The sequence below is a fragment of the Somniosus microcephalus genome, chromosome 17, assembly GCF_052327205.1.
Source record: "Somniosus microcephalus isolate GS21.2 chromosome 17, FLI_Smic_1.0, whole genome shotgun sequence".
In the NCBI taxonomy this organism is placed as follows: domain Eukaryota; kingdom Metazoa; phylum Chordata; class Chondrichthyes; order Squaliformes; family Somniosidae; genus Somniosus; species Somniosus microcephalus.
In genome coordinates this window covers 77,005,224-77,030,224 of record NC_141003.1, presented here as the reverse complement: position 1 = coordinate 77,030,224, position 25,001 = coordinate 77,005,224, and the positions used below count along the sequence as shown (strand labels likewise).

General features: G+C 43.9%; 1 protein-coding gene across 2 annotated transcripts in view; it reads right to left on the bottom strand.

Moving 5' to 3' along the window:
- The window catches only part of usp6nl (USP6 N-terminal like), a 258,160-nt gene that overhangs the window by 122,011 nt on the left and 111,148 nt on the right, over positions 1-25,001 (bottom strand). For both annotated transcript variants that reach the window (XM_086010705.1, XM_086010704.1), the window contains exon 3: positions 14,522-14,595. In XM_086010705.1, the coding sequence (XP_085866831.1) occupies positions 14,522-14,595 (74 nt within the window). The remainder of the gene's footprint in view (positions 1-14,521; positions 14,596-25,001) is intronic.

Sequence of the window (25,001 nt, the reverse complement as noted above, 5' to 3'; positions counted from 1 at the left end):
CGGGACTGAGTCAAATGAAGGCTGGGCATTAATGTACCAGTTGGGTTTTTACAATAATATGGCAGTTCTGATGCCCACCCATCAATGACCAGATTTATTGAATTCCATTGCACAACTTACCATGGTGCGATTTGAACCCTGAACCTTTGGGTTGCTTGACGACTAACGTAGCCACTGCACTAACTTATCCCCTAAGCCTCCAATTGCCACCATGAGACACTTACGTGGCTTGGTGTCAAACACCCTGTACTGCAAGACAGTATGGTTGTCTAACTCCATTTGGAGAAGTCAAAGTTGGGTTAGTCCACATTGTTTACCTCCAAGTATTGTGCTGCAAGAAGGAAGGCTGGGCTGGGGACAGGGGGAGCTCCAGTCCGAGTTGCGGTTTTTGAGTTACAGTTTGACAAACACACCCAAATCCAAGCGCAGGATACAAACAGAACAGCTGCCCTACAAGCTCAGTCACGAGGCTATTTATCCTGGGAAACCTCTCACGATTAAACATTGCACTCATACCATCCATTATAAAGACCAGTGCCACTTGAGCTAGCTTTCCTGTTTAAAAGAACACTCCAGCTGTATATCCTCAACACGAATGATCAAACCACTTAATTATAAAAGAACAAATGTTACACTGAGACAATGAAATTGAACTTTCAGAATAAGTCAATACTGAAATAATTGTGCCCAATGAAAACTGAGGAACCCGATCCAAAATGTTTTGTTCTTCCAGATCCAGCCCCAGGGCAGAGTACAAATATGGAAGAGAACTACTATCATAATGACACTTTTTTTTGGGGGGGTGGTGGGGGAAGAGAAGAAAGTTCAAGAAAAATTTAAGCTGAACCGCTGAACCAGAGCGACATTATCTGATTAGAATATGACAAATAACACAAGTCTGCTCCCATAAACACCATCAACAGGAAATTCCAACAGCATCTAATCTCAAAACAAATCAAATAAAGAATTGATTTAAGGACTCTGGAACAGGATGCAGAACTATTTAAATCATTAGCAGTAGTAGCCCCACCAGACATCAACCCTTCCAGCACTCAGATTAAAAAGGAATACAAAATAGCTGTGTGCCATGAATAGTAGCCCACTTCAGGGGTTCCAGGTTTTTAAAGACTGCATTGCTCAACACATTGCACCAGATCAAGCCATATTATTGCTGGGAGAAATTGTACTGGGAGGCCAACAATCCAGTCAGACGTTTCTTATAGCCGAATGGATGATCCGTTAACCCAAAGTAAGCAAATGACAGTTAACTCCACTTTTGAACTGCATACAAGGCAATGTGTTCCAGGCCACAGCACTATATGGTGGCAATGTCCACAGGCAGCCCACGGGTCAGATTTGGCCAGTGAGTTCCTTTCATCTGGCCTTCACCGTCAACACATGTATATAACACCTTCACATAGAAAAACAACTTTCTCCAAAGCCGACAAAACAAAGCTACACGGTGCATAATTTGGTAGACAAACGTCTTGTTCAACCCTGAAATGCTGGCTGCGACAAATTATCTCCGTGAGGATTTCTATTTACTTGCCTGATAGCAAAACTTCCACTCTAAGAACCAAGCACACAGCAGTCAGAACATATTACACTGGTTGGGTAAACAACAAAAAACACAATTTACTGACAGTCACACAACTGACAGTGTTTGAGATATTTTTTGACATCTTCCCTGAAAGAACAACGTGTGCTTCGAAGGTCAGGGTAAAGGTGAGTGCTATAATGAAGTAGTGATGCAATGCATTCACATCATGCTTCTGTTGTGGAGTTGCCTTTATTTCTATTCGCAAGGTCACTTTTACAGACTATCACTGTTTTGTAATCTTTCACCATTATATCTGATATTCTAACCAATTAAAAATAAAAAATTGCAACTTTGGAATAGACTGCGAGCACCATCGACTGATTGCATTCTCAAGCTTGGACTGCTTCAGCTTACATATTTCACCACAGGGAACAAACAGAGAGAAAGGTATGAGGAAACAATCGTAAAAAAGGAAAACAAATGCCCACAGAATTTAATCTGAAAGCAGTTGAGGCACGATGTAAGCTGGACAGGTTAGATGTAAACTCTGCCGCTCTCCGCTCAAATCTCGACAACTAAGGCAAATTCAAATCTTGAGATAAAAAGGCATCAACCATTTCTGAAGATCAACTGCAAAATTTAGCACTGGTGAACTTTTATACTTCAGAAGAACTGTCAGGATGGCAATAAAGCACTTGGACTCCAACTCTACCATCTGGTACTGTAAAGGCCTTCAAGATGGAATGTAACCCAATTCCCTACTGATAAAAACCTCACCATTATATTTAGCACTTTACCAATTAGAATCAGCAGCCATCTCTAATTCTCCTTTGCTCGCTCCTACCTTTTGACCTGGTATTGCAGCAATTGTATTGCAATTTGAGACTGGCTACCACAACTATTCATATTAATGTGGCCTCAACAGACCTATGCCCTTCTGTGTCCCCATTCACAGATTGCCCAACTATGGGATTTTGCTGGTATCAAATTTTTAAGAACGACTTGGCTTTTGGAGCCATAGAGCGAGGAAGTCCAACTTTTTGGAGCTGGGCGCTGGGATACAGGTATCAAAACCGGTGACTGGGCTGCATGATTTTGCAAAAATGCAAGCAGAGATACAAAGAAGATTGAAACATCCCACGCACAAAATTTCAAATGCCCGTGCACAAAAGTTGAGATGCCCTCCTCCCGCCGACAAAAAACTACCCGTACATTAAAGCACTAGCTGCAGTGCCTGGCGGTGCCGAGGGAACTCAAGAACCCGTTTTCTTGAGGGCATGCTGTTATGAAAAAAGAAAAAAATAATTTTTATCTATATATATCAATGAGTCTGTCCATCTGTCTGTGTGGGGGAAGGAGAGAGAGAGGGGGAAGGGGAGAGAGAGAGAGAGAAATTCCTGAATCAATACTAATGAATCAACAATTTCCTCACCTCCATTACCATTTTTTTTAGCTTCAGGCCCAGCCGGTCTTTAATGGCCGCCACTCACCTCAGCTCAGCTCCCGCACTAACGGCAGTTTGAAGGATTAGGCCCCGCCCACAAATGCCATGAAACAACCCCCCGTAGGATTGGTCAACCATCACGTCACTCAACGCTAATGAGCGGTATGATTGGTCAACCACTAATGAGCGGATTTTGTCCGTTTTTTGTATACTGTCCGAACAATTTTTGTCTGACCAAAAAGTAAATACGCCTATGACACTCCCCTAATCATAAGCTTTCTTTTGATATAACATATGTGTAGGTACGCTCTATAACTTTTGAGTGATGCCCAGACATAACATACACACAAACAGACAGCACGATCCTTATATATAGATTCACACAACAATCAAGATCTCCCATGCACACAAAATTCGAGACACACCCGTACACAAGAGAGACCCCCCAAACACACAAAAGCAACACCATCCACACAAAGGCCAAACACTTTTCCAAATTTATTTTTATTTATTCATTCATGGAATGTGGGCATCTCTGCCAAGGCCAGCATTTATTGCCCATCCCTGTTGATTTTAAAGGAGTGGCGAGCCACCTACAGTGGTGTGGTGAAGGTACTTGCACTCGTGCCAAAATTGGGAGAGCTGTCCCACAGACTAGTCAAGCAACAGTCTGCCATAGTCATACACACAGAATCATACCTTTCAGCCAATGTCCCAAACTCCTCCATCACCATCCCTGGGTATGTTCTGTCCCACCAGCAGAGCAGACCCACCAGGGGTGGCGACACAGTGGCATAGTCGGGAAGGAGTGGCCCTGGGAGTCCTCAACATTGACTCCGGACACCATGAAGTCTCATGTCTTCAGGTCAAGCATGGCCAAGGAAACCTCCTGCTGATTACCACCTACTGCCCTCCCTCAGCTGATGAATCAGTACTCCTCCATCTTGAACACCACTTGGAAGAAGCACAGGGTAGCAAGGGCACAGAATGTACTCTGGGTGGGGGACTTCAATGTCCATCACCAAGAGCGGTTCGGTAGCACCACTACTGACCGAGCTGGCTGAGTCCTGAAGGAATTAACTGCAGTCTAGGCCTGCGATAGCTGGTGAGAAAACCAACACGAGGGAAAAGCCTACTTGACCTTGTCCTCCCCAATCTACCTGTCGCAGATGCAGCTGTCCATGACAGTATTGGTAGCAGTGACCACCGTGCTAAAAGGGATAGATTCAGAACAGATCTAGCAACTCAAAACTGGGCATCCATGAGGCGCTGTGGGCCATCAGCAGCAGCAGAATTGTATTCCACCACAATCTGTAACCTCATGGCCCGGCATATCCCTCCCTCTACCATTATCACCAACCCTGGTTCAATAAGGAGTGTAGAAGAGCATGCCAGGAGCAGCACCAGGCGTACCTAAAAATGCAGTGCCAACCTGAGGAAGCTGCAACGCAGGATTACATGCATGCTAAAAACCGGAAGCAGCATGCTATAGACAGGGCTAAGCGATCCCACAATCAACTGATCAGATCAAATCTCTGCAGTCCTGCCACATCCAGTCGTGAATGGTGGTGTGTCATTAAACAACTAACGGGAGGAGGAGGCTCCATGAATATCCCCATCCTCAATGATGGTGGAGCCCAGCATGTTAGTGCAAAAGCAAGGCTGAAGCGTTTGCAACCATCTTCAGCCAGAAGTGCAGTGAATTGATACATATCAGCTGACTCCCGAGGACCCCACCATCACAGAAGCCAGTCTTCAGCCAATTCAATTCACTCCACGTGATATCAGGAAACGGCTGAGCGCACTGGCTACAGCAAAGGCAATGGGCCCTGACAACATCCCGGCTATCGTGCTGTCGACTTGTGCTCCAGAACTAGCCGTGTCTCTAGCTAAGCTGTTCCAGTACAGCTACAACACTGGTATCTATCAGACAATGTGGAAAACTGCCATGTCCTGTCCACAAAAAGCAGGACATATCCAATCCGGCCAATTACCGCCCCATCAGTCTGCTCTCAATCATCAGCAAAGTGATGGAAGGTGTCATCGACAGTGCTATCAAGCGGCACTTACTCACCAATAACCTGCTCACTGATGCCCAGTTTGGGTTCCGCCAAGACCACTCGGCTCCCGACCTCATTACAGCCTTGGTCCAAACATGGACAAAGGAACTCAATTCCAGCTGAGGTGAGAGTGACTGCCCTTGACATCAAGGCAGCATTTGACCAAGTGTGTCATCAAGGAACCCTAGTAAAGCTGAAGTCAATGGGAATCGGGGGGAAAACACTCCACTGGCTGGAGTCATACCAAGCACAAAGGAAGATGGTTGTGGTGGTTGAAGGTCAATCATCACGGCCCCAAGACATTGCTGCAGGAGTTCCTCAGGGCAGTGTCCTAGGCCCAACCATCTCCAGCTGCTTCATCAATGACCTTCCCTCCAACTTAAGGTCAGAAATGAGGATGTTCGCTGATGACTGCACAGTATTCATTGCCATTCACAACTCCTCAGATAATGAAGCAGTTCATGTCCGCATGCAACAAGACCTGGATGACGTTCAGGCTTGGGCTGATAAGTGGCTGGTAACATTCGCGCCACCGAAGTGCCAGGCAATGACTATCTCCAACAAGCGAGAGTCTAACCACCTCCCCATGACATTCAACATCATAACCCTCACCGAATCCCCCACCATCAACATCCTGGGGGTCACCATTGACCAGAAACTTAACTGGACCAGCCACATAAATACTGTGGCAACAAGAGCAGGTCAGAGGCTAGCTATTCTGCGGCGAGTGTCTCACCTCCTGACGCCTTTCCACTATCTACAAGGCACAAGAAAGGAGTGTGATGGAATACTCTCCACTTGCCTGGATGAGTGCAGCTCCAACAACACTCAAGAAGCTTGACACGATCCAGGACAAAGCAGCCCGCTTGATTGGCACCCCATCCACCACATTAAACATTCACTCCCTCCACCACTGGCATACTGTGGTTGCAGTTAGTACCATCTACAAGATGCACTGCAGCAACTCGCTGAGGCTTCTTTGGCAGCACATCCCAAACCCGCGACCTCTTCCACCTAGAAGGAGAAGGGCAGCAAGCGCATGGGAACACCACCACCTCCAAGTTCCCCTCCAAGTCACACGCCATCCTGATGTACAAGTATATCGCCGATCCTTCATCGTTGCTGGGTCAAAATCCTGGAACTCCCTACCTAACAGCACTGTGGGAGCACCTTCACCACACTGACTGCAGTGGTTCAAGGCGGCGGCTCACCACCACCTTCTCAAGGGCAATTAGGGATGGGCAATAAGTGATGGCCTTGCCAGCGATGCCCACAACCCGTAACCTAACAAAAACCCAGCGGCGAAGAAGGAACGGCGATATATGTCCAAGTCTGGATGGTGTGTGATTTGGAGGGGAACTTGGAGGTGCTGCTGTTCCCATGCACCTGCTGCCTTTGTCCTTCTGGGTGGTAGAGGTCACAGCTTTGGGAGGTGCTGCCGAAGAAGCCTTGGTGAGTTGCTGCAGTGCATCTTGCAGATGGCGCACACTGCAGCCATGGTGCGCCGGTGGTGCAGGGAGTGAATGTTTAAGGAGGTGGATGGATTACTGAGCTTCTCTGGAGCTGCACTCATCCATTCAAGTGGAGAGTATTCCATTGCACTCCTGACTTGTGCCTTGCAGGTGGTGGAAAGGCTTTGGGGAGTCACTCACCACAGAATATCCAGCCTTTGACTTGTTCTTGTAGCCACAATATTTATGTGGCCGGTCCAGTTAGGTTCTGGTCATTGGAGACCCCGACGAAGTTGATGGTGGGGGATTTGACGATGGTAATGCGACTGTACGTCAAGGGGAGGTGGTTATACTCTCTCTTGTTGGAGGTAGTTATTGCCAGGCACTTGGGTGGCTTGAATGTTACTTGCCGCTCATCAGCCCAAGCCTGTATGTTGTCCAATCTTCTTGCATGCGGGCACGGATTGCTACGTTATCTGAGGAATTGCAAATGGAACTGAACACTGCGCAATCATCAGCGAACATCCCCACTTCTGACCTTATGATGGAGGGAAGGTCATTGATGAAGCAGCTGAAGATGTTTGGGCCTATGACACTGCCCCGAGGAACTCCTGCAGCAATGTCCAGGGACGGAGATGATTAGCCTCCAATAACCACACTCGCCCCACCTCACCCCCGCCCCGATTCCCACTGACTGCAGTTTTACTGCGACTCCTTGATGACATCAAGGTGACATTTGACCAAGTGTGGCAAGGGCAGTCCCTCTCGCCTCACCTCTGGAATTCAGCTCGTTTGTTCATGTGTGGACCAAGGTTGTAATGAGATCTGGAGCCAAGTGGTCCTGGGGGAACCCAAACTGAGTGTCGGTGAGCAGGTTATTGGCGAGCAAGTGCTGCTTGCACTTGTCAATGATAGTCATCAGCAAAGTGCTGGAAGATGAGTGAAGGCTGATGGGGTGATAACTGGCCGGATTGGATTTGTGCTGCTTTTTGTGGACATGACATAGCTGGGCAATTTTCCACTTTGTCGGGTAGATGCCAGTGTTGTAGCTGTACTGGAATAGCTTGGCTAGAGGCGTGGCTAGTTTTGGGGGAACGCGTCTTTAGCACTAGTCGGGATGTTGTCGGGGCCCATAGCCTTTCTTTTATCCAGTGCGCTCAGACGTTTCTTCCTATCATGTGGAGTGAATCAAATTGGCTGAAGACGGGCATCTGTGATCGTGGGGACCTCAGGAGGACACAGAAGTGGATCAACCACTCAGCACTTCTAGGTAAAGATGGTTGCGAACATTTCAGCCTTGTCTTTTGCACACATGTTCTGGGCTCCACAATCGTGAGAACGGGATGTTCATGGAGCCTCCTCCTCCCATTAATTGTTTAATTGTCTACCACCATTCACGACTGGATGTGGCAGGACAGCAGAGCTTTGATCGTATCTGTTGGTTGTGGGATAACTTAGCATGCTGCGTACACGGATTAGCATGCATGTAGTCCTGTGTTGTAGCTTCACCAGGTTGGCACCTCTTTCAGCTACACCTGGTGCTGCTCCTAGCATGCTCTTCTACACTCCTCATTCAATTAGGGTTGGTCGCCTGCCTTGATGGTAATGGGAGAATGAGGGATATGCCAGGCCATGAGGCTACAGATTGCGGTGGAATACAATTCTGCAGCTGCTGGTGGTCATGGTGCCTCATGGGGGATGCCCAGTTATCAGCTGCTAGATCTGTTATTAATCTATTTCATTTAGCATGAAAGTAGTGCCGCACAACACAATGGAGGGAGTCCTCAGTGTGAAGACGGGACTTCATCTCCACAAGGACTATGCGGTGGTCACTCCTATCAATACGGTTATGGACAGGTGCATCTGCGACAGGTAGATTGGTGAGGACGAGGTTAAGTAGGTTTTCCCATCATGTTGGTTCTCTCACCACCTGCCGCAAGCCCATTCTGGCAGCTATGTCCTTCAGGACTCAGCCAGCTCGGTCAGTGGTGGTACTACTGAGCCACTCTGGAATGGACATTGAAGTTCCTCACCCAGAGTAAATTCTGTGCCCTTGCTATCCTCAGTGCTTCTTCCAAATGGTGTTCCACATGGAGGGGTACTGATTCAATAGCGGAGGGAAAGTGGTAGGTGGTAATCAGCAGGAGGTTTCCTTGCCCGTGTTTGACCTGATGCCATGAGACTTCATAGGGTCCAGAGTCAATGTTGAGGTCTCACAAGGCCACTCCCTCCAGACTGTATACCACCGTGCCGGCACCTCTGGTGGGTCTGTCCTACCGGTGGGACAGGATATACCCAGGGATGGTGATGGAGAAACCTGGGACAGTGGCTGAAAGGTATGATTCTGAGAGTGTGGCTAGTGCAGGCTGTTGCTTGACTAGTCTGTGGGACAGTTCTCCCAACTTTGGCAAGCCCCCAGATGTTAGTGAGAAGGACTTTGCATGGTCGACTGGGTGTGCCTTTGTCGTGTCCGAATCCGATGCCTGGGCCAAAGCTGAGTGGTCTGTCCGGTTTTATTTTCATTATACTTCTTTGCAGCGGTTTGGTACAATGAAGTGGCTTGCTGGGCCATTATAAATTGTACAAGTACAGTCATTGATATCCAGTCATAATTTACTTGCCCCCAACATCTAAAGTAGACCATGTAAAATTACAAATAAGTGATGGTTAAAAAATAATTTCAGGTGCCTTTTTATGAAAATGTAATGTAGCTGAAAACATTACCTGTTTTTTTTTTGATTTTGTAACAAATATAAGAACATAAGAATTGGAGCAGGAGTAGGCCATACGGCCCCTCGGGCCTGCTCCGCCATTCAATAGGATCATGGCTGATCCGAACCTAGATTCACCTCCACTTCCCTGCCCTCTCCCCGTAACCCCCAATTTCCTTATCAGCTAGGAAACTGTCTATCTCCGTTTTAAATTTATTTAATGTTGCAGCTTCCACAGCTCTCTGGGGTAGCAAATTCCATAGATTTACTACCCTGAGTGAAGAAGTTTCTCCTCATCTCAGTTTTGAAAGGGCAGCCCCTTATTCTAAGATTATGCCCCCTAGTTCTAGTCTCACCCATCAGTGGAAACATCCTCATCGCATCCACCCGATCAAGCCCCCTCACAATCTTATATGTTTCGATAAGATCGCCTCTCATTCTTCTGAATTCCAATGAGTAGAGGCCCAACCTACTCAACCTTTCCTCAGAAGTCAACCCCCTCATCTCCGGAATCAACCGAGTGAACCTTCTCTGAACTGCCTCGAGAGCAAGTATATCTTTTCTTAAATATGGAAACCAAAACTGTACGCAGTATTCCAGGTGTGGCCTCACCAGTACCCTGTATAACTGAAGCAAGACTTCCCTGCTTTAATACTCCATCCCCCTTGCAATAAAAGCCAAGATTCCATTGGCCTTCCTGATCACCTGCTGTACCTGCATACTAACCTTCTGTGTTTCATGCACCAGGACCCCCAGATCCCTTTGTACTGTAGCACTTTGCAGTTTTGCGCCATTTTAGATTATAACCTGCTCTTTGATTTTATTCTGCCCAAGTGCATAACCTCACACTTTCCAACATTATATTCCATCTGCCAAATTTCTGCCCACTCACTTAGCCTGTCTATGTCCTTTTGCAGGGTTTTTTTTATGTCCCCCTCACTCACTGCTTTCCCTCCCATCTTTGTATCGTCGGCAAACTTGGATACGTTGCATTCTGTCCCTTCCTCCAAATCGTTCAATATAGATTGTAAAGAGTTGGGGTCCCAGCACTGACCCCTACGGAACACCACTAGTCACTGATTGCCAACCCGAGAATGAACCATTTATCCCAACTCTCTGTTAGATAGCCAATCTTCCACCCATGCCAGTATATTACCCCCTATCCCGTGATTTTTTAATCTTGTGCAGTAATCTTGTGTGGCACCTTGTCAAATGCCTTTTGGAAGTCCAAATACACCACATCTACTGGTTCCCCTTTATCCACCCTGTTTGTTACGTCCTCAAAGAATTCGAGCAAATTTGTCAAACATGACTTCCCCTTCATAAAACCATGCTGACTCTGTCCGATTAAATTATGCTTATCCAAATGTCCTGTTACTGCTTCCTTAATAATGGACTCCAACATTTTACCAACCACAGATGTTAAGCTAACTGGTCTATAGTTTCCAGCCTTTTGTCTACTTCCCTTTTTAAATAAGGGCGTTACATTAGCAGTTTTCCAATCCGCTGGGACCTTTCCTGAATCCAGGGAGTTTTGGAAAATGACCACTAATGCATCCACAATCCCTACTGCTACTTCGCTCAAGACCCTAGGATGTAAGCCATCAGGTCCAGGGGATTTATCCGCCTTTAGTCCCATTATCTTACCGAGTACCACCTCCTTAGTGATTTTAATAGTGTTTAGCTCCTCCCCCCCTATAGCCCGCTGTTTGTCCAGTGTTGGGATATTATTAGTGTCCTCTACTGTAAAGACTGATACAAAATGTTTGTTCAGCGTTTTTGCCATCTCCATGTTCCCCAGCACTAATTTCCCGGTCTCGTCCTCTAAGGGACCAACATTCACTTTAGCCACCCTTTTTCTTTTTATATAACTGTAGAAACTCTTGCTATCTGTTTTTATATTTTTTGCTAGTTTACTTTCATAATCTATCTTCCCTTTCTTAATTAATCTTTTAGTTATTCTTTGCTGGCTTTTAAATGCTTCCCAATCTTCTATCCTCCCACTAGATTTGGCTACTTTATATGCCCTTGTTTTCAGTCGGATACTATCCTTTATTACTTTACTTAGCCACGGATGGCTGTCTTTTCTTTTACGCCCCTTTTTACTCAGTGGAATATATTTTTCTCGAAACTTGTGAAATATCTCCTTGAATGCACACCACTGCTCATGTCCCGTCTTACACTTTAATCTATTTTCCCAGTCCACTTTAGTCAACTCTGCTCTCATACCTTCATAGTCTCCTTTATTTAAGCTAAGTACGCTGGTTTGAGATCCAACTCTCTCACCCTCCAACTGAATTTGGAATTCAACCATGTTATGGTCACTCATTCCAAGGGGATCCTTTATTAGGACATTTTTTATTAATCCTGTCTCATTACACAGGACCAGATCTAAGATTGCCTGCCCCCGGGTTGGTTCAGTAACATACTGCTCAAGGAACCCTTCCCTAATGCACTCTATGAACTCTTCCTCAAGGCTGCCCTGCCCAATTTGATTCGTCCAGTCAATATGAAAGTTAAAATCCCCCATGATTATAGCTGTTCCCTTATTACAAGCCCCAACTATTTCCTGATTTATACTCCAACCAACAGGGTTGCAACTGTTAGGAGGCCTATAGACTACGCCCACTAGTGACTTTTTCCCCTTATTATTCCTTATCTCCACCCAAACTGTTTCACTATCCTGATCCTTTGGCCCAATATCATTTCTCACTATTGCAGTGATTCCATCCTTTATTAACATAGCCACCCCACCTCCCTTTCCTTCCTGTCTGTCCTTCCTAATTGTCAAATACCCCTGGATGTTTAGTTCCCAGTCATGGTCACCTTGCAGTCATGTTTCTGTAATGGCCACCAGATCATACTCCTGTGTAGTTATTTGTACCGTCAACTCGTCTATTTTGTTACGAATGCTGCGTGCATTCAGATAAAGAACTTTTAAATGTTTTGTGACAATTTATTCCTGCTTTTACCCCCTTTACTACTTTACCTTTATACATTCTGTCCCTTCCTGACACGCTCTGGTTTTTAATTCCCCCACTGCTACCTTGCTCTATTGCCTTCTCCGCTGACATTTTTATTTTTTGCTCTCTTGAAACCTCCCCCCTACTAATTAGTTTAAAGCCCTCTCTACAGCCCTAGTTATTCGATTCGCCAGGATTCTAGTCCCAGCACTGGCCAAGTGAAGTCCGTCCCAATGGAACAGCTCTCTCCTGTCCCAGTACTGGTGCCAGTGTCCCAAGAAGCAAAACCCATTTCTCTCACACCAGTCTTTGAGCCACGCATTTAACTCTCTGATTTTATTTACCCTAGCCAAATTTGCTCGTGGCTCAGGTAGTAATCCAGAGATTATTACCCTTGTGGTTCTGCTTTTTAATTTGGCCCCTAGCTGCTCATACTCCCTCAGCAGAACCTCTTTCCTTGTCCTATCTATGTCGTTGGCACCAACATGGACCACGACAACTGGATCCTCCCCCTCCCACTCCAAGTTTCTCTCCAGCCCAGAGGAGGTGTCCTTAACCCTGGCACCGGGCAGGCAACACAACCTTCGGGACTCTCGCTCTCGGCTGCAAAGAACCCTATCTATCCCCCTTATGATACTATCCCCTACCACTACAACATTTCTTGTTACTCCCCCCACTTGAATGGCCCCTCGTTCCACGGTGCTGTGGCCAGGTTGCTCATCCTCCCTGCAGTCCCCGTTCCCGTCCCCACAGGACGTAAGAGCCTTGAACCTGTTGGACAAGAGCAAGACTTAACTATAGCTAAATAGTTTTTACAAAGTTCCAATAACTTCATTTATAAACAACTCATTCCTTTAATGATCAATAAATGAATTTAATTGACCAATAGTTAAAGGATGCTTTATGAATGGAAATAGATGTTTAAATAGTAATGCTTACTAATGCAATGAAATACCCACCTGTATGTACTTGTTCAATAAGACTGTTTCCTTTATCCAACCTGCTCACCACTTCTAATATTAAAGGCACCGAGTTCCAATATGTTAGACTGCTGAAGTACTCAGCTTCTCTTGGCAGTTGCTACTTGTGTTTCACATGTACACAAGAGCAGGAAAAGTAGAATACAACACTACATGCACACTTGCACATTTTATTTTAGACATTACTGTCTCTAAAAAGATGGTCATTGTCTGGGATAATCTGATAAGGAATAAAGGTGGAAAAACTTGCAAGATGCTGGGTAAGGTGTGCCATATTCTTCATTAATGGTCCATGCTATCTAATAATTAAATGTAATAATTAAATCCCTCTCCCTGGTAACTGTCTGAGGCTGACCCAGACTGTTCGTAACCTTGGTGTCATTATTTGACCCCGAGGTGAGCTTGTGACTACATATCCACACCATCACGAAGATCGCCTATTTCAACCTCTAACATCGCACGACTCCGCCCCTGCCTCAGCTCATCTGCTGCTGAAACCCTCATCCATGTCTTTGTTACTCCTTGACTTGACTATTTCAATGCACCTCTGGCCAGCCTCCCATGTTCTACCCTCAGTTAACTTGAGGTCATCCAAACCTCTGCTGACTGTGTACTAACTCGCACCAAGTCCCGTTCACCCATCACCCCTGTGCTCACTGACCTACACTGGCTTCCGGATAAGCAACGCCTTGATTTTAAAATTATTATCCTCGTTTTCAAATCCCTCCATGGCCTCGTCCCTCTCTATCTCTGTAATCTCCTCCAGTCCTACAACCCTCCGAGATCTCTGCGCTCCTCCAATTCTGGCCTCTTGAGCATCCCTGATTTTAATCGCTCCACCATTGGCGGACATTCCTTCAGCTGCCAAGACCCTAAACTCTGGAATTCCCTCCCTAAACCTCTCCGCCTCTCTACCTCTCTTTCCTCCTTTAAGACACTGCTTAAAACCTACCTCTTTAACCAAGCTTTTGGTCACCTGCCATAATATCTCATGTGGCTCGGTGTCAAATTTTGTTTGATAACGCTCCTGTGAAGTGCTTTGGGACGTGTTACTACGTTAAAGGCGCTATATAAATGCAAATTGTTGATTTTGTTGTAACATCACTGATTAATTAAATTGTTTTGACATTTGATTGAAAGCTTCCAAAAGAAAATTGTATAAAAGCAAGGCTTAACGAAGAGGAAATGACCATCTAGTTTTGTATTGGATTGGCATAGTTTAAAAGGAAGTATTTATTCCTTTAGCCTGCATTCCTTAGCAATCTAATGCGACAGAAGGTCTGAAAAAGTCATCGACTCCAAGACAATCAACAGTGCTTTAAAAAGAGAGAAAATAGTGTCTCACATACAGTACAGGTTGAAAATACTTCACCTTGTCATACTTCGATACTATCTCAGCTCGTTCCTGGGCAAGTTTCGCAGCCGCATCCTGTTCTGCATCTGGATCTGCAGGCAAGCCAGAAAAGAAATGGGCCAGCATTACAACTTTTCCTCGGGTGTAATGAAACTATTAAATAAAATGATTTTAAAATAGCTGCTTCCTCTCCGATAGCATGACATAATGAAACTGGGTGCAGCAGACCCTGAGTCACATCTATTGCAGACTAACTAAAGCTCTCGAATATTAATTTTATGCCACGCTTGTACCACCAGCTCCTGACAAGTTGGTGGCGTGTAACCGAAGGTAACTCCAAAATAAACTTCCTGGATTTCTTAAGGCTACCCACCACTTATTTAACTGCATCTTCTTGGCAGCAGGCCTCAGAGTGCAGCACATTAACTTTGGGATTACTGTAGGTTGCACGAGACCTGTGCAATCGGAGGAGGTCACACCAACATGCAAGAAACGAATATAAAAGCCCTTTTGTTACGTGCCATATCAAAACATTCCCCGTCACATTTGCTCGAGACTAAGCAAAGGTCTATGCAAATAATAACACACCAAAACACTAAAATATAATGAGTGTAGTTAATTTTGAACTGAATGAGATTATACATCAAGGTATTTTATTGATTAAACAGGGGATTTAATACTTCAGTATCAGCCAGTTAACCCATATCCTTTCAAAATTAAACAATTTAAAAGAAATCATTTTCTGAAACAGCATTCTGCAGTTTGCTTACAATAATGATAGAAGAGGGAAATTTTCCTCAACACATGGGTGTTACAATTAGGAAGTTTTTGCCAAGTTACTGTATATCTCTGGTTGTTACTTCACTCTGTAGGCACAAAACTAATTTCAATCATTCCAACATGCAGCACATTTGAACTCTCACTGCAGACTCAGCTACCACTTTTTGTTCATTTTTTATGGTATGTGTATTCAATTTAATATTAATATAGATCAAATGCTCTATATCACATCACATTGTACATTCACATTAACGCAAGAAGCTAAAACACAAAGCAGGAATGTCAATTACTACTGGAGGCAAGTTTTGAGAAATGGCATCAATTGGCATGGCAGCGCAAGGGTATTCACTGTCTGAACAAAAGAAATGCTTCATCAAAAAAGACTTGCATTTATGTAGCGCCTTTCACGACCACCGGACGTCTCAAAGCACTTTACTACCAATGAAGTACTTTTTGGAGTGTAATCACTGTTGTAATGTGGGAAATGCGGCAGCCAATTTGCGCACAGCAAGTTCCCAAACAGCAATGTGATAATAACCAGATAATCTGTTTTTGTAATGTTGGTTGAGGGATAAATATTGGCCAGGACACCGGGGAGAACTCCCCTGCTTTTCTTTGAAATAGTGCCATGGGATCTTTTATGTCCGCCTGAGAGACCAGGCGGGGCCTCGGTTTCACGTCTCATCCGAAATGCAAATGGTGTCAGCCCTGGTTTCAACGAGCAATATTGTCCACTGGACATTTGTAAATATCAATGTCGAAATTTTAAAAAGTGAAAGATAAAATCTGTTGCAATATTATCTTTTGGATTAAATTGTTCAAATTGAAGGAAAGATCATCTGCACCATTTTCGTAGTGCATATCAACACTGCTCCAAATCATTTAACAGGAGCAACTCTATCTCAGGGTCCATTCATGTATTGATCATTCTTTGTACAAAGAACTTCATGTCAGTCTTACATTTACCGTTGACGAGTTTGAACTTAACTAATAATCTTGCACATGGAGTGGTGTTAAATCCATTTTAGAAGTCTAGGCACACCATGTTGTTGGGCTTTCCACTCCACACATGGGTTGTGACTACCTCAAAATACAAGCTGAGGAAGTTGGTCAGGCACAACTTTCCTGCTCTAAATCTATTTTATGTGGAATGCTATTGATTAGATTATTATTGCATTTATAATCCTCAAATGTACTCCTGATAAAATTACTCCATTATTTTACACTGTACTGAATAAAGGCTACTGGATTTGTAGCGGCCTGTATCTGCTTCTCACCCTTTTTGAAGATGAGCACCATGGTAACTTAACTACTGTTGAGCTTCGCATGCCTGATGACTTCTTAATGATATTCGATGCCTCATAACTCTCCTCCGTGGTACTTAGGGTTAAATACCACCTATTCTTGGGAATTCATTCGTCTTGAACCCTTTTAGCCTGTCTGGGATGTCTATCTTAATTACATCAGTCATTAATTCTATTTGGGTTATCGCTACTTAGGAAGGGCATGTTATTCATCTCTTCCCAACAATTACTTGAATTAATCCAAAAATCAAACGAAGCTCCTGTAGGAGACTATAGACCAGTGAACTAACATTTAATATGGATAGAAGGCATCCTGAAATACCTAGATAGATGTACAGTACTATAGGTCTTGACTTACAAGTTCACTACAGTTTTTTTTTTAGGAAATAACAGGCCTGGTTAACAATGGAACTTCTTTGAATGTGAATATATTTAGATTTTGGCAATCCTTTTCAATCCATGTCACACAAGCAATTAGCCCACAAGGTAGGAAGGCATGGAGCATGAGGCAAGCTTCTGAAGTGGGCTGGTTTTTAGGTAACCCATAGAAAGCAAAGGGAAAATGTGAATGGAGCTACACGGAGATGGCTTGAGTCACTAGCAGGTATCGCAGGGATCAACATTGGGACTATTACTGCTTAGTGTATAAAAACAATTTGAAGCTGGAAAGAAAATCAAAGCTACGTAAGTTTGCAGATGACATCAAATGGATAGGGGGGAATGGGGTCACGCAATAAGTTGTTGTCACACTAATTATATTTTTAAAATCTGGCGAGGTTGAGATAGCGACCTGATAAATTATGACATTTAATAAAGTAATGAGAGACTAGGGAAGAGAAAGGAAAGGAACAGTGTGAATATAGTTCGACACTGCAAGACACAACACAACAAAGGGTGGGGATCTGGGGGCAATGGTGGATAGCACAATGAAAGCAAGAGGGCAGTGTGTGGCAGCAGCACAGGAAGCTAACCTGCTTTTGGGATGTACTGCTAGAGATGTACAGCACAATTCCTAGGAGGCGATTACAAGTCTACAGGAGTCATCAGTACTGCGACAGCGAGAGTACTGCACAGAATTCTGATTGCTGGAATACAGCAAGGAGATGTCACCATTGATAGCAGTGCAGTAAATGGCAATCAAATGGATGCCCACACTTCAAGCATCTGGGCTATATGGGTAACAACTTGCATTTATATAGTGCCTTTAACATAGTAAAACATCCCAAGGCAGTCCAAAGGAGCGCAACTGACATCGAGCCAAAGGAGGAGATATTAGGACAGATGACTAAAAGCTTGGTTGAGGTGGTAGGTTTTAAGGATTGTTTTAAAGGAGCGGTCGAGAGGTTTAGGGAGGGAATGCCAGAGCGTAGGGCCTACATGGCCGCCAATAGTGGGGCGAAGGAAGTGGGGGATTAAAATAAAGGCCAGACTTCAAGCAACAGAGTTCTCCGAGAGTTATAGGGCTGGAGGAGTTGACAGAGATAGGGAGGGGCGAGGCCATAGAGAGATTTGAGCACGAGGATGAAAATTTTAAAATGGAGGTGTTAGTGGACTGGGAGCCAATGTCGGTCAACGAGCACAGGGGTGATGGATGAACAGGATTTGGTGCGAGTTATGATATGGGCAGCAGAGTTTTGATGAGCTCAATTTTATGGAGGGTGGAAGGCGAGAGGCTGGCCAGGCGAGCATTGGAAGTAACAAAAGCATACATGAGGGTTTCAGCAGTAGATGGGCGGAGGCAGGGACAGAGATGGGTGATATTATGTCGCTGGAAGTAGACAGTCTGGTTCAGCTTGAGACAGTGGACTGGGAGGAGGATGGAACTGGTCGCTGGAGTTTGTGGTAGGGACCGAAGTCAATGGCTTTGGTCTTCCCACTGTTTAATTGGAGCAAATTTCTGTTTTTCCAGAACTTAGACACAGTGGAGGGTTTTAATGATGTGGTGGTAAGGTAGAGCTGTCTCTCTTTGGCATGTGGAACCTGATGCCATGTCTTCGCACGTTGACGCCGCACACTGATGAGAAATAGGATGGGGTCACTGACAGATTCTTGGGAGACTCCAGAGGTAATGGAGCAGGTTGACAAGCCTTAGATTGTTTACTTGGGTGAAAAGGAATCAGGTGAGTTATTATTCAAGTATTCACAATTCTGCATGGAATAAATTAAACCCCAATATGTATGAGATTGCCACTAACTCTAAAACCAGGAGACACAGGTTCAGGCTGAAGAGGGTACGTGCACAGAGAGTTTAGATTTGAGTGCTTTATGCATAGGCTGGTGAACAGACTACCCAGGGAAGTGGTGGAATCAGATAGTTTTGAAAAATATTAAATGGAGAACTGGATAAATATTTGGAGGGAGTGGGTGAGTGCAGGTATTTATTTTTGAAACTGCCATATAGACTGCAGTCTGTGCAGTTGTGTATTTATTTAGTGTCATATTCAAGCCTACATTGTGGCATTAAACCCTACCCCAGGACCTCAGCTCACAATTTAGGCCGACATGGCTGCATTAATGGGGGTGCCATCCTTAGATGAAATGTTAAATAGAGGACTCATCATCCGTTTCCTTGACCCCAGGATCCACTCTAACTGCAATCAGATCCTGGGCCTTCATCCCAGTACTGCCACCCCGCCACAGACACTCCAGTACAACATTCCTGTTCTTAGGAAACTACATATTCTCTCACCCACTGGGAGCATCAACAGAACAGATCAGCTATTATTAAAAGAGTACATGTAGCACTCGATTTTGTCACACTTCCTGTGTCATCCTTCCTCTAACACTAATTTTACGTGTATGCAAATGCATTTCAATTATTCACATTCTTGCAGCTAATTTATTCAAGCTCAATGCAAATTTATTCCAGCTGGTTTTAATTGTAAACAAACCAGTCATATGCAACTTTCTTAGAAAAGAGAAGGCAAAGCAACTTGCTCCAAATACTGAGAATTTGTACTGTAATTTTCCCTCTCAACCAACAACAGCTGATATTTATATAGCACCTTTAACGTAACAAAATGTCCCAAGGCACTGCATAAAAGCAATACCAATCAAAATTTGACACCAAGCCAAAGAATGAAATATCAGGACAGATGACCAAAAGCTTGGTCAAAAAGGTAGGTTTTAAGGAGCAACTTAATGGAGGAGAGAGAAGTAGAAAGGCGGAGAGGTTTAGTGAGGGAATTCCAGAGTTTGGGGTATAGGCACATCAAACATGGCCGCCAATGGTGGAGCAATTAAAATCAGGGATGCGTAAGATGCCAGAATTGGAGGAGCGCAGAGATCTCAAAGGCTTGTTGGGCTGGAGGAAATTGCAGAGATAGGGAGAGGCGAGGCCATGCAGGGATTTGAAAACAAGAAAAAAAAATTAAAATTGAGGCGCTGCCGGACCAGGAGCCAATGTAGGTCAGCAAACACAAGGGTGATGGGTGAACATGACTTCAGCCAACTAATTTGACTTAAAATTAGGTGTGTAACATAATAGAAACATTAAAAAAAAAAAAAAAATCAGAATAACATGATTAAATCTAACCATTAAATTATCTTGGGCCTTTTGAATATTTTCATTCATATTGACCTGAAGGTCTCGGGCACTCAAAAGCCTGAAACTAGCCATCAGGCCTTTGCCCCGAGCTACAATTCTATTGTCTGAAGGCAGATTCTGCCGTCAGTGTGCAACGTCTTCAGTTTCCCAGGATACAAGAGGGATATTGTGAACCCAACTCGAAGGAGGTTTATCTTTTCCCTCTTTTGGTATCTGTTTGGCTGTTGGACAATTATTAGACAAAGATGACAAAATTCAGGAACTTTATTCAGCTTTAACTACTGTAAGTGAGTGAGAGAGACACCGCTAGAGATCGCTTGAGATATAACAGAGCATTGATCAGACATCCATGCTTGAGTTTACCTTTTAATTTCAAAACATTTTTTTTCAGTGACAAGTCAAGACGTGTCTTAACTGGGTAAGCATTATTCCAGTTTGTTATTTTTTTTTTTAATGTTTTAGATAGAATCTGAACGCTGAATTTAAGGTTTAAGCTCATGTTTAAAAGAGATAAACACCAAATACCTGTCCTCTCTATAGTTTGGAATTGTAAATCTGAAACAAACCACTGTTTAAATAAAAATAATTTATCCAGCTGCAGTGGGTAAGGGAAATAAAAGTTATTTTTATGTTGAATGGAAAAGCCGAGAAGCATGCATGGTAGTTTATTTTTGTGGAAAAATAACCTGATCAATTATGTCATCAGGTTTTGAAATCAACAAAATTCTGGACTCTCAACTCAAGCAAATAATCTATCCTAAAATAAATTCTGGAATTGTTTGAGATTGGGAGCAAGACTGGCCATTCACAGAAGATGCCAAGCCCTGTCCCTCCCATTCAATTTCCAAGAGACTAACTGAAGTTTCCTTATTCACAGAAAATGGAAGCTTCAAGCAAAGATAACAAAATTAAAACTTCTGCAACCAAAGATTAAGAGGTATTGAAATGTCTGTGACTCAGCTCAAAAATATTCTGCACATTCACTATTTCATGGGCATCAGTTTAAAAAGTCAACATTCCTCATTTTTGTTAGCAACTGTGGAGTCAGCCACGTGAATTTCATTTTTTTTTTCCCCAACCAGGTGGCTGGCATGCAAACCCCCATCACTGTTTGAAAATCTCCAACCAAGCCACAGAAATCTATTAGATCCGCAGGTGAGTCAACATATATCTTGCACAAAATTGACCATTGCATTTCTTTCAGAGATGCCCAAACACACATATCCCTTACAGCGGTTAAGGCGGCAAATGGTATGTTGGCCTTCGCAGCGAGAGGATTCGTGTACAGGAGCAAGGATATCTTGCTGCAGTTGTACAGGGCCTTGGTTAGACCTTGAGTATTGTGTGCAGTTTTGGTCGCCTTATCTGAGGAAGGATGTTCTTGCCATGGAGGGAGTGCAGCGAAGATTCACCAGACCTGGAATGACAGGAATGACATATGAGGAGAGATTGGGTCGACTGGGCTTATATTCGCTGGAGTTTAGATGAATGAGAGGGGATCTCATTGAAGCTTATAAAATTCTAACAGGACTAGACAGGCTAGATGCAGGAAGGATGTTCCCGGTGGCAGGGGAGTCCAGAACCAGGGGTCACAGCCTAAAGATAAGGGTAAGCCATTTAGGACAGAGATGAGGAGGGATTTCTTCACCCAGAGAGTGGTGAACCTGTGGAATTCTCTACCACAGAAGGCAGTTGAGGTCAATTCATTAAACATATTCAAGAAGGAGTTAGATATATTTCTTAAGGCTAAATGGATCAAGAGATATGGGGAGAAAGCAGGGACAGGGTACAGTAATGAGTTTGGATGATCAGCCATGATCTCATTAAATGGCGGAGCAGGCTCGAGGGGCCGAATGGCCTACTCCTGCTCCTATCTTCTATGTTTCTATGTATCATCTAATGTTTCAATTAATATCTCATTTACCTGTACACCAATCTTGGGGCCAGGTTGCACTTACTGATTTCATTAAAAAAAATACATGCAACACTTAGTGGATGGAATATTGTGGGAGATATAAAATGAGAACTGTGCATGGATTTGTAAATCTACAATATTGTCTGATTCATCTAGGATTGGCTGTTCTTCTCTAGTTTCTAGCCACTACTTCCTATATGGTTGATGTTTTAATACTGAAGATTTCACTTCAGGTAGACAGAAGTTTCAGTTCAGATTAGATTTGTGTGAATGTTATATTCATACTGAAACTAGGCTTAGCATTGCACAGTCAATGGTGATGTATGAATATATGTGCATGTAGCTTTTTGAAAATGATCAGTTAGTAATCGGTGTGTCACTTTTCACATTTCTGTAGGTTTTAGTCTTTTTTTCCCTTTTGTCAGTAGCTCTCAATTTTCTCATTGTGATGTTGGAATCTCTCTCCAAGTTTTCTCTGTGACTCTCACACATGTTCCTTTACTGATTGAGGAAATGTCTGTCACTTTACCGTTATAAATTCAAGTGTACAAGGCAGGATGATTCAAATAGGCTTGAAACTGACAATGAGCACGAGTGTAAAGCATTCTCAATGATTACTTCCTCAAACTATTCACATGGGAAGGACATGGCCTCCCCCGCAAAAACATACCATGGTATAATTCACGACTTCAATATAAATTAGATTGGAATCCTAGTCAACCTGATAGGGATTAAAACTAATAGATCCCTGGAGTTAAATATATTTACCCCGAGAGTGCTGACAAAGACGAGAGAAGATTTGCGAGTGACTGACAATCATTAGGAGGGAGTCAATGGACTGTGGAGAGGTACCAGCAGATTGGAAACAGGCAACGTGGTACCCATATACAAAACACACAGGGAACGACAGGCCCATTAGTCTTACTTCAATTTAAATGTAAAATAACGGAATCAACTATTAGGAAAAAATTGACAATTATCTATACTACAACTTGGCCTTCATTGCAAGAGGATTTGAGTACAGGAGCAAAGATGTCTTATTGCAGTTGTACAAGGCCTTGGTGAGACCACACCTGGAGTAGTGTGTGCAGTTTTGGTCTCCTTACCTCAGAACCTAAGAAAGGATATACTTGCCATAGAGGGAGTGCAGCGAAGGTTCACCAGACTGATTCCTGGGATGGCAGGACTTTCTTATGAGGAGAGATTAGGTCGACTAGGCCTGTATTCACTAGAGTTTAGAAGAATGAGAGGGGATCTCATTGAAACGTATAAAATTCTGACAGGGCTAGACAGACTGGATGCAGGGAGGATGTTTCCCCTGGCTGGGGGGTCTAGAACGAGGGGTCAGTGTCTCAGGATACGGGGTAGGATATTTAGGACTAAGATGAGGAGAAATTTCTTCACTCGGGGGTGGTGAACCTGTGGAATTCTCTACCACAGAAGGCTGTGGAGGCCAAGTCACTGAATATATTTAAGTAGATAAGATTTCTAGACACAAAAGGCATCAAGGGGTATGGGGATCCAGGATCAGCCATGATCATATTGAATGGCCAATGGTCCACTCCTATTTGAATGGCCAATGCTCCTATTTTTCTATGTTTCTAACTTGGTAAACAACAGTCAACTCAGCTTCAGGAAGGGTAGGTCCTGCCTGACCAACTTGCTTGATATCTTTGAGGAACATGGTGTCGGCCATGGCTCAGTTGGTAGCACACTCGCCTCCGAGTCAGAAGGTTGTGGGTTCAAGTCCCACTCCAGGGACCTGAGCACATAAAGCTGGGCTGACACTCCAGTGCAGTGACGTCTTTCGGATGAGACGTTAAACCGAGGCCCCGTCTGCTCTCTCAGGTGGACGTAAAAGATCCTATGGCACTATTTCAAAGAAAAGCAGGGGAGTCATCCCCGGTGTCCTGGCCAATAGTTATTCCTCAACCAACATAATAAAAACAGATTATCTGGTCATTATCAGCTTGCTGTGTACAAATTGGCTGCCGCGTTTCCCACATTACAACAGTGGCTCCAATTCAAAAAGTTTCATTGGCTGTAAAGTGCTTTGAGACGTCCGGTGGTCGTGAATGTCCAAAGAACCAGTCTTGGGGCCATGACCAGTGTTTCTAATTGAGATCACTGACTTGGGTTCTGAAACTCAATGCAATTTGGTTACATTCACAGTACAGGAAAACTTTGGTTTATCCGGAGGTTGTATGTCCGGAATACTCGATCTAACGGCAAAAATCAGGAGCCGTTTTCTGTAAGTTTTTTTTAGATCGCGTTCTTTTTCTTTTCCCCCAGTCAGGCACTGCAAGGTCTGTAGCTATAGCAACAGCTTCAGCTTGCAGCTGCAGCCGACTCTTTAGAAGCTGTTGCTAAGCAACAGTGTTTGTTGTCAGATACGGAGATGAAAACCTCCATATGCTTCAACATTAACTTTGTATGTCCGGCAGTTTTGATAGATCGGCAACACGCCGGTCCCGTATATCACAAAGTTTCCTGTAGATACTAAGCTGCGAGAGGCAGTGGAATCAAAGAAGGCATGCCAGAAACTACAGACTGAGGTAGCTAAACAAATGTGTGTGAATGGACCGAACAATGGCAGATGAAATTTAATGCAAACATGTTTAAAATATTGCACATCGGAATTAAAAATGGGCAACATGCATACTTCATGATTGATGTTGAAATAGCCACAGATTAATTTCAAAGAGACTGAGGAGTCTTAGTAGACACGACACTCAACATAACCAGCATGTCAATGTGCTCTTTGAGCAGTTCTTAGCAGCTTCCATGATCACTAAACACTTAATCTTTCCTTGGCCGACAGTGTGTGGGATTTATAGGAGCTAAATTTAGCCCAAGGAACTGTCAGCACCTCATTATAATATTTTACTGCCTGATTTACTACCTGATTCTGTCTCATAAGGTGGAAAGTGTTTCTGGATCCCATTATATTTG